Genomic DNA, 12,517 nt, shown 5'->3' with positions numbered 1-12,517 from the left:
TCCCTGATGCTGCATTGGGGCAGCTCTGGGAATTATTAAATTGCACCAGGGAAAGAAGAACAGCCCTCTGCCACAACCTGCTCCCCACTGCCTTCTGGTAAGCCTCCCCATTGGGTGTCCAGCTGGGAAAACTGACTGGAAAGTAGGCAGTTGTTCAGCAAGAGTCTTCCTCCACTGGACTTCTGTCTATAGAAGGATTCATGTTCATCTGATGCCCACTTCTGAGGTGCTTTCCAAAGAATGGAGGTAGCACACCATTAGGGGTCCTCATAGGGTTTTTGCTAAAGGGCCCCCCAAAAGCCAAAGTTGACACTGACTGAGGTAGCAGCTCTCCCTTGTTGTATGTCCCTACCATCTGGTAATTCAGAAGGATATTTCCTCTGAACCCATGGAAGATCTGTTAAGCTATCATGGTTAATAATTTTCTCTGTCAGTTTGTCTAACGCTCTCTAAAATAATTTACACTAGTGGCCATCATTACAGCGTCATGACCCCAAACAGTTAATTCCCCAAGTTAGCCATGCATTGTGTGAAATGGTGCTTCCTTTTGCCTTTTGCAAACTTACTGTTAATGGCCCAATGAGAAAAGGAGACAAATCCACTTGTTGCCTACGGCAGCGACCAGCCTCATGGATAGGTCAGCCATGCTTGCGTACTTAACCCACTTCAATTAATTGCTAAATAAGCAGCAGGTTAATTTGTTTTTGTTCAGTGGATTCATTTGTTTTTGGAAAGAATGATAGGGCTGAGGTGAAGTACAGTACCTATGTTTTTCTGTTTCTTGATAACTTTCAACCCCCTTCTATTGTATTCTTTGTCTATCAGTACATTTATTGTTCTTTACAAAATCTATATACATGATAACTTGCACCAAATGGAAGGTCAGTGGAATGATAAAACTGTTCGTAGTGCACTTAAGGGTGTTGTGGTTGAGTGCAAGGCTATAGGGAAATGGTAATGGAAACAGATCCAAGATATAAAAGTAAGGGTTCAAGAAGTGAGACTTCAGCCCAACTTCAGTGAAGTTCATCAGGTGCTGTGTGCGAGAGAAGCCAAACATCATGAAGTGGTTGATCCTGACATTCATTTGCTTTCAGCTCTCAGAAGGACTACTGAAGTGAGTACTCTTGTTCAGTCTCAGCAGAGATGAGCAGAGTAGGAAACTACTGTATTAAGTAGACCAGTAGACTGACCAGCAGGATGCAACAGTTTATTCACTGGGAAATCAGTTAGCATTAAAATGCAACTTTTGAAAACTTATAGTGTAAACTAGAGTAAGATAAAATGATTTAGAACAGATGTACTCACAGGGGCCAGCAGATGTCTATCAACTCCTAGCACCCAAGCCTGCCACTCGTGGCAGCAGTCAGGCTGCACACTCCAGCATCTTGCCTTTTGCAACAGCCGGAAAGTGCCTATATATGAACATATATGACATGTTGGTGCAGTTTAACCCAGACATTACCAAGGCATGAATGACTGTAACAAGAACCAGTTTTTTAAGGTAAGTAAGACCACAGCTAGCACATCACCAACCAAAGCTTTGAGAATTTAGGCTAGGAGACACTCAGGTGGGAGGTACCTGACATATAGTCCAATTCTATGTATGTCTACTCGGAAGTAAGTCCCATTATAGTCAATGGAGCTTACTCCAAGGTCAGCGTGGATAGGATTGCAGCCATAATTGGCTCTGCTTCTGTCAATCTGCAGTATGGGGTTGAAGATGGGGGGGGGGGTGATGTAATGCTTACTATGCACTGGTTTTTTTTAAAATTCCATGTAGAGTCCCACTGAAAAAGGGCAAGTCCATTCGAGAGGTAATGAAAGAGAAGGGTGTACTGGAAGATTTCTTGAAGCACCATAAGTTTGACCCAGCCAAAAAGTACCACTTCAATGAATACAATGTTGCTTTTGAACCAATGGCTTACATGGATGTGAGTCACCTCTGTTCTTTCTTTTCTTTTCTGTTTATCTTTGATACTTTCACTACCAAGGTTGTATTTTCCCCTCCACAGCCTACAGTAGCCAAGACAAGGGACAACTTTGACTTTGTTTTTTTGTGAAATCCTGGGACACAAATCATAAGTAGGTTTGGGGCTGAGTCTCCCCCAACACAGTCATATGGCCACTTATTCCTGTTATGTCTTTTGTTTTCTGGAGAGCAACAGGATCTGAGTTTATGTTCTTCTGGGATTCACACTGTGATGTTCTTTTTCTAGGCATCTTACTATGGAGAAATCAGCATTGGAACTCCACCTCAGAATTTCTTGGTGCTGTTTGATACTGGCTCTTCCAACTTGTGGGTACCTTCTATCTATTGCCAGAGCCAGGCTTGCAGTAAGTAGCCAACCATTCAAAGTTAGCTTCTGCAGCAACTATGAAAGTGAGATAGTGGTGGAGCTCCATAAAAACTGATAAGAAACTCATTGGTCACAAAGGCAACCATCATGGGTTTTTCCAGGCTACTGCTATTACTGACAGAGCGGATCAGGGATCAGCATCATTGGGCATTGGCCAAGGTCCTTATCAGAGGACCATCCACCAGCAACCATTTTATGATAGTGGAAGACTCTTCTGCAGTTGCATACCCCTTCTTCCAAGGTTGGGCTGTTAGATATGGTAAATTCACAGCTGAATGCACCCCAAATTAGCCATTTTCAAAGTGATTTGGATGTGCAAGCCTTATATGCTGTACTGATGCTTGGAATGGTACTCTTCAGAACTCTGAGGACCATTAAGTAAGGTTGCTTTTGATAGGAAGCACTGATTGAAATGGAAGCATAGAGCTGGCAATAAAGTCCAGAAATGTGGTACATGGTGGTACAGTTCACATGTGTCTGAAAGCCCAAGATAACATAAGAACATAAGAACAGCCCCACTGGATCAGGCCATAGGCCCATCTAATCCAGCTTCCTGTATCTCACAGCATCCCACCAAATGCCCCAGGGAGCAAGCCAGATAACAAAAGACCTGCATCCTGGTGCACTCCCTTGCACTGGCATTATGACATAGCCCATTTCTAAAATCAGGAGGTTGCACATACACATCATGGCTTGTAACCCGTAATGGATTTTTCCTCCAGAAATTTGTCCAATCCTCTTTTTTAAAGGCATCCAGGCCAGATGCCGTCACCACATCCTGCGGCAAGGAGTTCCACAGACCGACCACACGCTGAGCAAAGAAATATTTTCTTTTGTCTGTCTTAACCCTCCCAACTCTCAACTTTAGTGGATGTCCCCTGGTTCTTGTGCTATGTGAGATTGTAAAGAGCATCTCTCTATCCACTTTATCCTTCCCATGCATAATTTTGTATGTCTCAATCATGTCCCCCCTCAGGCGCCTCTTTTCTAGGCTGAAGAGGCCCAAAGAGCTTTTCCTCATAAGGAAGGTGCCCCAGCCCAGTAATCATCTCAGTCACTCTCTTTTGCACCTTTTCCATTTCCACTATGTCCTTTTTGAGATGTGGCAACCAGAACTGGACGCAATACTCCAGGTGTGGCCTTACCATCGATTTGTACAGCGGCATTATAATATTAGCCGTTTTGTTCTCAATACCTTTTCTAATGATCCCAAGCATAGAATTGGCCTTCTTTACTGCTGCCGCACATTGGGTCGACACTTTCATCGACCTGTCCACCACCACCCCAAGATCTCTCTCCTGATCTGTCAGAACCCATTAGCCTATATGTGAAGTTTTGATTTTTTGCCCCAATGTGCATGACTTTACACTTACTGACATTGAAACGCATCTGCCATTTTGCTGCCCATTCTGCCAGTTTGGAGAGATCCTTATGACACAAGATTCTTGGCCTCCATCAGTCTGTAATTATTGTTAAACTATACTTGTCACAGACAAGAGACAGGTACTTAGGCATTTCCAGACCCTGGAGAAAGCACAGCATACAGTAATTATAAAAGCGAAGGAAGATTTACCAATCTGAGCTGTCTGGACAGAGGGGTGGGAACATCTAATTGTATTTTTAATGCCAACACATTTTATTCTGAATTTTAAGATGCATGTGTTTTTAAATGGTTGTCTGTTTCAAGCCTTTAGGATGGGGCAAATGAATGTATTTTATTATGTTTTTCCCCTAGCCAGCCACGCAAGATTCAATCCAAGCAAGTCCTCCACCTATTCCACTAATGGGCAGACTTTCTACTTGGAGTACGGCAGTGGCAAACTCTCTGGATTTTTTGGCTATGACACTATGACAGTAAGTGTTATCAGTTATATCTGGAAATCTGCTAGTGATCAGCCCTTAGCTGGAAACCAGTGCAGAGACCTGAAGGAGTGACCATTCTCTAGTTGCTACTTGACATTTGTCTATCACAAGGGTTATTCACACATTGCATTACATGCATATACTGTAGTCTGTACACATGTACATGTTTTAAGTGACTGTCTGTACATGTGTTCATTTTAAAAAGTAATCATGGGGATAGAAGCCCGCGAAAATCTATAGTACAGATCACATGTTCTATGTGCAGAGAATACAGCATGTGAATAATTGCACGATAACCTAAGATATCTTGTTGTGGTACGGAAATTGCTCTGCAGGGGACAAAAAAACTCTGCAGAGAATTATGAAGATCGCGCAGCACATCATCAACCTTCATCTACCAGCTTTGGAGGACATCTATACATCTCACTCTCTGCAGAAGTCACACAGTATTCTGAGAAACCCCTCCCATCCAACTCATAAGTTCTTTGAACTGTTGCCTTCGGGTAGACGATACAGAACTATTAGAGTAGCACCACACAACTCCTGAACAGTTTTTATCCCACAGCCATAATTACGTTGAATAAGGCGATATAGTTGTTACCATGCTCCTGGGCATTATGGTCTGTTATACTGTTTTTATATTATGATGCATGTTGTATAGAATGTGTGGGTGAGTGTGTAGAGTGTGATTGTTGGAATTGTTGTATATATTTATGCTTGTATCTCAAAGGTGCATTTTTGAGATACATTTTTGAGAATTGTTGTATATATTTATGCTTGTATCTCAAAGGTGCATTTTTTTGTGCTATAGCTCAATGACAGTAAAGTTACTACTACTACATGATCAATAATCATGGGTGCATTGTACACAGATTGCAGGTTTGTGGAATATAATGTGCAAATGGGGCTGCTTTTGCAACAGAAAAGCAGTAGAAAAATATTTTAATGCATAAATCATAAATCATAAACATGATTGCATAGCAACCATAAAATTCTATCAGATCCTCACACCATTGCTTGCCAACTATTAAATGCTAAATACTAATGACAACATAGCATGTCAACTGCTAAATAACATCAAATACATCAATTACTTATTTTTCGACTATCAAATACGATTAAATGTTAAATACTATCACCTATCAAATGCTGTCAGTTGCTTCATGGTAGCTATCAAATACAGTCAATGTCTAAATAGCATGCCAATTGTTTGTTTAATGTGTTTCTGTATACTGCCTTTTAATGTATAAAGTATACTTCATAAGATAGTGTACTGGAAAACTATGAAATACTGCCAAATATAAAATCCAGAGATTGTAGGAGGTGAATTATGCACATATCAAATATTCAGAGAATGTGCAACAATGGAGAATATTAGCTAGATGGTGAGGCTAACTCCTGCAGTGCACTGGACCCCACAGCACCTCACCCCTATCTCCCGATAGACAATTGGAGGCTACCATTACCACTACTACTGAGGATTCAGGGGGTCAGCCTCGCCAGCTGGGCCCTCTGATGGATTTGGGCCCTTGACTAATGCCCGCTGACACCATCCCTGGTGTTAGCATCACAATCTGCAGAGAAGGATTTTGTGGAGCAAATTTTTTTCAGTTCTGATCAGGTTAAGCTCATCCTATCTCCAACAGTGGTCAGTCAGATCCTTTTGAAAGCTCACAGGCAGGACATAAAGGTCGTGATCATGCCCTGTTGTATGTTGTCAGCATCTGGGGACAATTTCCTTTATGTCCCAAGTCCTTTCTGTGTGTCACTTTCTCCTTCATCTCTCCATTTAGCTCCAGAACATTGTTGTTACTAAACAAGAGTTTGGTCTGAGTGAAAATGAACCTGGCTACAACTTCATTTACGCCCAGTTTGATGGCATTCTAGGCATGGCCTACCCTGCCCTGGCTGTAGGAGGTGCTACAACTGCTTTGCAAGCAATGCTTCAGGAAAACTTGCTATCAGAGCCCATCTTCAGTTTCTATCTGAGCAAGTAAGAAACTTAAAACATGTCCTACAGCTTAAATGCTTCTCTTCCAGGCTCCAGCTTCTCTTGTGATATATCCTATTAATATCAGTATAAATAACGTTTCATATCATCTACTATTTTCTAGCAGGCTAATGAACATCTCTTTCTCTAAATGTTGAACAAGTCAGATCGTTTCCCGCACATAAGGCGTGTGGATTTCACATATGTGTTCTCCATTCCTGCATATGCCTCCCAACAGGGCCAGCCCATCCATAAGGCTGACTGAGGGCCTGATCTTAAACATCGTGCGCCGGCTCACCGCCAGCGTGCAGTACCACAAATGTGCCATAAGGCATGCCTGCAACACTTACCGCCTGGCCAACGCAGGTGCTGGCTCAGTGTGAGCCCACACTGAGCCAGGATTGGGTGGAGAATGGGCAACAACCCAGAGCTCCAGGCAAGCGCTAGGTGGCGGAGAGGTGAGTGGGGGCATGGGGGAGGTATTCTGGGGCAGGGGGAAGGTGGGGAGAAGGCATGGCAGGGGGAGGGAGTGGGGTGAAAGGGAGCAGAGATAGCAACAGGCCCAGCTGCCATATCATAACCCCCCTCTGGGCCCAGGAAACCCGACATGGATCTCCTTGAATCTGCGCCTGCTCAATAGCAGGCACAGATCTGAGGATAGCCATCGGGGCCACCTGGGGTTTACCTGGGGAAAGGAGCATAAGCTCCCTTACTTCAAGTAGCCCCTGCAGTGCTTCCCAGCCCCTTGGGATGCAGCGGTAGCCATTTTGGTGCCGCTGCAGCCCTGGGCGGTGGGAAGCTCAGGATTAGCTGGAAGTACTCACCTCTGCTTGTCCACTCACCTCAACAGCTCTTCCTCCTCCTCCCAATCCTTGGACTGGAAAAGAAATGGAAGGACAGAGCAGAAGAGGAACTGGGGAAGTTCCTTTTCCTCTCCATCCCTCTCTTCCTTTTCCGTCCAGGGAGTGGAAGAAGTCGAGGCTGACACACAGCCAGGTAAGGGATGGCAGAATTCAACACCCCACCTCAAGCGCTGGGAGGTCTTGGGTCAGCCCTGCCTCTACAAAAAATAAAAATAAATAAAGCTGGGGAGCACAGAAGGGGAAAATCTGTTTCTCAGAGAGGGGACAAACTTTGTCTTACAGTTTAGATTTCTGAAATAAAAATAACAGTAAGTCAGTGGTTCTCAAACTGCGGGTCTGGGCCCCACCAGTGGGCTGTGACCCAATTGTTGGTGGTTCGTGAAACTGACAGCACAGATTAGGCTATGTGCATCAGAGGTTCAACAAGCTGCTACTTGGAGTGGGGAGCACTGCTGCCCAATCACCATTACAGCCACACCTCTTTTATAAATCAGGTAGCAGTCTCAAGGGTCTCTAAAGGGTTTGGGAACCACTGCAATAAGTTATTGGCTGTCCCTCTCAGCACTCTGTCAGCTTCTGTTCTTTGCTGTCCTTCACAGCACTCTCTTGGCTTTTCTTGCAAGCCCAAAGGGAGAGAAGCCAACAGAGTGCCAAGAGGGAGACTGCTCCAGAGCGCTGCAAGTATAGCAACAGTAGCACTCTGTGCACTTAGGGGCAATATCAGAGGGAAGGCAAACTTCATTCAGATGACTTGTGTCATTATTTTTCCTATTTGCCAGCAGGAGGCGCTATTGCTTTACCAACTCTTTTTGTCTCAGACCTTATAGCGGATAATTTCCTATCTGATAACCAAGCATACTCAATACAGATAAGTGAAAATCTGTATAGTGAATGTACAGATAGTGGGGGAAGAGTGTACACTGAGGCTTGTGTCAGATCAGGAAGAAAACAAGCAACTATTATAAGTTTCAAAGTACACTGTGAATGGCAAAATACCTACAAACAAATATCTAACTGTAATTTGATAAATGCAGACTATAAAATGTTGTATTTGCATTTTCTTTGATGAACCTATGAAATTCAACAAATAACTGATATGCTTCTAAGATCAATTTCAAATATATGTTACGTTCTAGAGGTGACTGCTGATTACCCTCATCCTTACATTGTCTTGAGGGTCAACGAGATGATATTTATGTGCCCCAAATTAGACCTACTCCTTTATATTATACATCTTACTTTCAAAGCTTCAAAACAATTGGTAAATGATGACTGTCTAATTCTCTCTTTGTGCTTGCAGACAGCCCAGTTCACAGTATGGCGGTGAGGTTGTCTTTGGAGGTGTAGACACTCGTCTTTACTCTGGACAGATCTATTGGGCTCCTGTCACCCAAGAGCTTTATTGGCAGATTGGCATTCAAGAGTGAGTTGAAGTTGGGTGAAGATGTTCCATACCCCGTTTAAAATCGCTGAACATCTAAAAAGTGGGGGCAGTAGGTAAACACGGGCAGCCACATTCTCGGATAAAGAGGATGTAGCTGTAAAGTGACGCTTCTTAAATGGACTGGCTTCTTTGGAATGTCTCTAGAGCAGGGGTGCCCAAACCCTGGCCCGGGGGCCACTTGTGGCCCTTGAGGCCTCTCAATGCGGCCCTCAGGGAGCCCCCAGTCTCCAATGAGCCTCTGGCCCTCCGGAGATTTGTTGAAGCCCACACTGGCCCAACGCAACTTCTCTCAGCATGAGGGCGACTGTTTGACCTCCCGTGTGAGCTGTGGGATGAGAGCTCTCTCCACTGCTTGCTCTTTCACATCTGTGATGCAGCAGTGGCAGCAAAGGAAAGGCCAGCCTTGCTTTGTGCAAGGCCTTTTATAGGCATTGAGCTATTGCAAGATCCTCATTCATTCATATAGGTTCATCTTTAATATATTCATTTATGTAAAGTTATGTAAATTTATTCAAATTTTAAATGTAAATTAATTCTTTCCCCTCCCGGCCCCCGACACAGTGTCAGAGAACTGATGTGGCCCTCCTGCCAAAAACTTTGGACACCCCTGCTCTAGAGTAACTGTAGTCTTAAAGTCTGAAAACCAGTTCACACAATTCTCAATATAGGAGTAGTGAAAGTACAGTGGGTTAAAAGTGAAGTGCCTAAAAGTGAAGTGTTGTAGTGAAAAGTGCTCGTGCCTAATGACCACCTATATTCTGTGCTCCCAGTAGTGCTATCCTGGGGACTTCATGAATTGGCTGCATATCACGTGTAATCTAAAATATATTGATACCCCTCCAGGAAGAACATTTCTTGAAGTGTTTAAATTGCAAGACTCAATTTTGCTGCACATCAGAGATTACTTGTGCAATGTAAGGCTAGGTATTGAACTGCTTTATGTCATGGAGATGCCACTGTAAAGAAGGGCTAAGAGGCTGAATATCTCATGGTGTACATCTCAAGGTATTGAGGAGCAGATAATTTAGAGAATGTGACTGCATTCAGCTCATTTGGAACAAAGGTGATATCGTTGCTGAGCCTGTTTTCTTATCCTATGTTCACACTCATACAAAGTCTAATGTAGATTGCATACTGGCTCCATACCAATGCACAGCTGATCTATGAGCTCTCTCTAACACAGTGTAGTCTAGTTATGTTTTGGCTGAATACTAATATAGAAATAACTGAAGGTATAAAATGGGAAAACTGAAAAGATTGCTCCATTGACTGGTCTGGGGGAGATGACATGGTTTGAATCAGTGTCAATACTTTGAGGGGCATAAAGTCATCTGAGATGTTCACTGCTTCCCAGATTAGAATGGAAAGGGGTAAGATGAATGCATGGCTTTCACAGCAATGAATCCTTAGATAAAGCATTTGGGTCTATCATGTACCTTATACTCTTTGTACACTGGATGCAGTTAAGGTTAAACATGAAGTGCATACATGATGGGGTTTTGTATGTTTTGTAGGTTCTCTGTTGGGGGTCAAGCTACTGGATGGTGCAGCCAAGGCTGCCAGGCTATTGTAGACACTGGAACATCCCTTCTCACTGTTCCCCAGCAGTACATGGGTAATTTCTTGAATGCCGTGGGTGCTCAAAAGAACAGTTATGGACAGGTAGGTGAGATTAGATATTTTAAAACCTGGATGGCAACATAGTGAACATGGCAAAGCTGGATACAGCTGACCCATGCAGAGTATGTGATGATCTCACAGCTTCTAAGGGCCCAATCCTATCCAACTGTCCAGTGCCAGTGCAGCCACAATGTTCCCTTACCTGGAGAAGGCCCCATGACTGCTCCCCTACTACAGGATGCAGTGCACGCTTCATTGGCATGGCTGCACCAGTGCTGGAAAATTGGATGGTTTTGGCCGTATTACCTCAGCACTGATATCTGCTACTCAAGCAATTATGGCTGCATAATTCAGAGTACAATCCCAACTCATCCTTCCGCAGATGCTGGTGTCACTCTGCTGGCTTTGAGTGTCTCAAACATGTTATATAACTTGTTTGCAACTATTACAGAGTCAATAGCACTGGCAAGAAGGTCTGCACTGGTCCACCAGTGCTGCATTCACTGCCAGAGCCACCGGTGGAGGTGCATATTGTTCATGCCAAGTGACACAGGGGCTAGTAGAGGATGGTGGGAGGGTGTTCCAGAGGTGGGGAGGGGACATTTTTGGGCAGGGGAGGGCAGAAAGGGGGAGGATCAGGTGCAGGGCAAGATCATTGGAGGCCTCCTCTGCTATATCTTAATCTCTGTCTTGGGCCTGCCTGCATTACATAGGGCTACTCGGACTTCCACCAGCTAAATAGCTGGCAGAGATCTGAGTAGCCCAATAGGGCAGGCTAGGATGTTACTACCCATAGGGCAGGCTGGGAACATATCCCCTCACCCCAATGAGCCCTCCAGCTGCCTCCTAACCTGTGTTGGATTCAGTGCAGGCCATGAGGACTGGCTGTGCCAGCACAGGTCAGGATTGGGCAGTCAGTTATTTAGTCTCAAATAGGACAGTCCTATGCATGAGTAACTGAACACCACCTTCTTTTTTTACAGTACACAGTTGATTGTGGCACTGTCCAGAATTTGCCCACTATCTCCTTCACCATCAATGGAGTTTCCTTTCCTCTGTCTCCCAACGCCTACATCCTCAATGTATGTATTATGGATGACTCATCTGTCTTTATTCAGCATCTATAGAGAGGGAAGCTAAAGGCAGGGTGGAGGGGGCAGGGAAATGGTAACAGTCACATACAAGTTTCTCCCTAGTTGACTAACCTTCAGCTAGCTTTATCCCCACCCTTTTCTGGGTACTACCCATTCTCTTTCTCTTCATTGTTTCCCAGAACAATGGCTACTGCACAGTTGGGATTGAGCCCACCTACCTGCCTTCCCAGAATGGACAGCCCCTCTGGATCTTGGGAGATGTCTTCCTCAGGCAGTACTACTCTGTTTATGACATGCACAACAACAGGGTTGGCTTTGCTACTGCTGCCTAAGCTTCTCTGCTGTTACCTGAGCTGGAAGGAGTTGTTTAAAGCCATCCTGCTGTGTTTCTGTTAAAATTTATTTCATTCCTTTAAAGGTTCTTCTGACCCATGTGAGCTCTCTGTACTCTGGGCCACATTTTTTCTTTACTTGAATCATGGGCTGATGCTGTAGCAAAATTGGATAATAAATGGTTCAAACTCGAATGACCATGTTCAGTTCTGCTATCATTGTGCATGAGGGCATTAGGAAGAGGATTACTCACCATTGGAATCTGTACACCTAGAAAAGGAATCTTTAAGTTATAAAGCAGCACCTGTATTAACTGACACTTGCAACTTGAGCCTTAATTCAGGCTACCCACTAATCCGGTGGTTGCATATAGTCATCATGGTTTGTAACCTGTGCTGGATCTTTCCTCCATAAATCTGTCCCATCATGTTTTAAAGACATCTAAGCCAGGTGCCATCACAATGCCCTGTGGCAAGGAGTTCCACAGTTTAATTGCTCACTGGATAAAGAATTATTTTCTTTTGACTGTTCTCATTCTCCTGATGTTCAATTTTAGTGGATGTCCCCAGGTTCTGATTCTGGTGTTGGAAGTTGGTTCTGGTGTTGGTTCCAGAAGTTCTGAAAATAACTTCCCTCTATCCACTCCGTCCATCTCATGTATAATTTTATGGTTCAGATCATGACCCCCTCCCTCAGGCATGTTCTTTCTAGACTGAAGAGCCCCATACGTTGCCTTAAGCCTAAGCATTTCCTCATAAGGGAGGTGCCCAAGCCCACTAACCATTTTGGGTTGCTCTCTTCTGTCCCTCTTCCAGTTCTACCATATCCTTCAGGAATGTGACAACCAGAACTGGACACAATACTCCAGATGTAGCCTTACCATTGATCTGTACCGTCTATTTGTAACAAGAAACTGGTTTCTTCCTTACTTCCTGCCAAACTAGACATGA

General features: G+C 44.0%; 1 protein-coding gene across 1 annotated transcript; it reads left to right on the top strand.

The window, feature by feature from the left end:
* Window positions 1–1,061: 1,061 nt before the first annotated feature.
* On the top strand, window positions 1,062–11,566 carry LOC136649198 (gastricsin-like). The gene is made up of 9 exons (XM_066625653.1): window positions 1,062–1,117; window positions 1,784–1,934; window positions 2,220–2,337; window positions 4,096–4,214; window positions 6,017–6,216; window positions 8,377–8,499; window positions 10,035–10,182; window positions 11,124–11,222; window positions 11,414–11,566. The coding sequence occupies exons 1-9, from the start codon at window positions 1,062–1,064 to the stop codon at window positions 11,564–11,566; spliced, it is 1,167 nt and encodes a 388-aa protein (XP_066481750.1).
* Window positions 11,567–12,517: the final 951 nt, after the last annotated feature.

Source organism: Tiliqua scincoides, chromosome 4 (genome assembly GCF_035046505.1).
Source record: "Tiliqua scincoides isolate rTilSci1 chromosome 4, rTilSci1.hap2, whole genome shotgun sequence".
Taxonomy (NCBI): Eukaryota; Metazoa; Chordata; class Lepidosauria; order Squamata; family Scincidae; genus Tiliqua; species Tiliqua scincoides.
Note: the sequence above shows the minus strand (reverse complement) of the source record. Positions and strands in the feature narration are given on the sequence as shown.

Coding starts and splice junctions, on each gene's coding strand:
- LOC136649198 (XM_066625653.1), top strand. CDS start 1,062: ATGAAGTGGTTGATCCTGACATTCATTTGCTTTCAGCTCTCAGAAGGA. Junction 2,338..4,095: donor TTGCCAGAGCCAGGCTTGCA/GTAAGTAGCCAA, acceptor TTTTTCCCCTAG/CCAGCCACGCAAGATTCAAT. Junction 8,500..10,034: donor TGGCAGATTGGCATTCAAGA/GTGAGTTGAAGT, acceptor TATGTTTTGTAG/GTTCTCTGTTGGGGGTCAAG.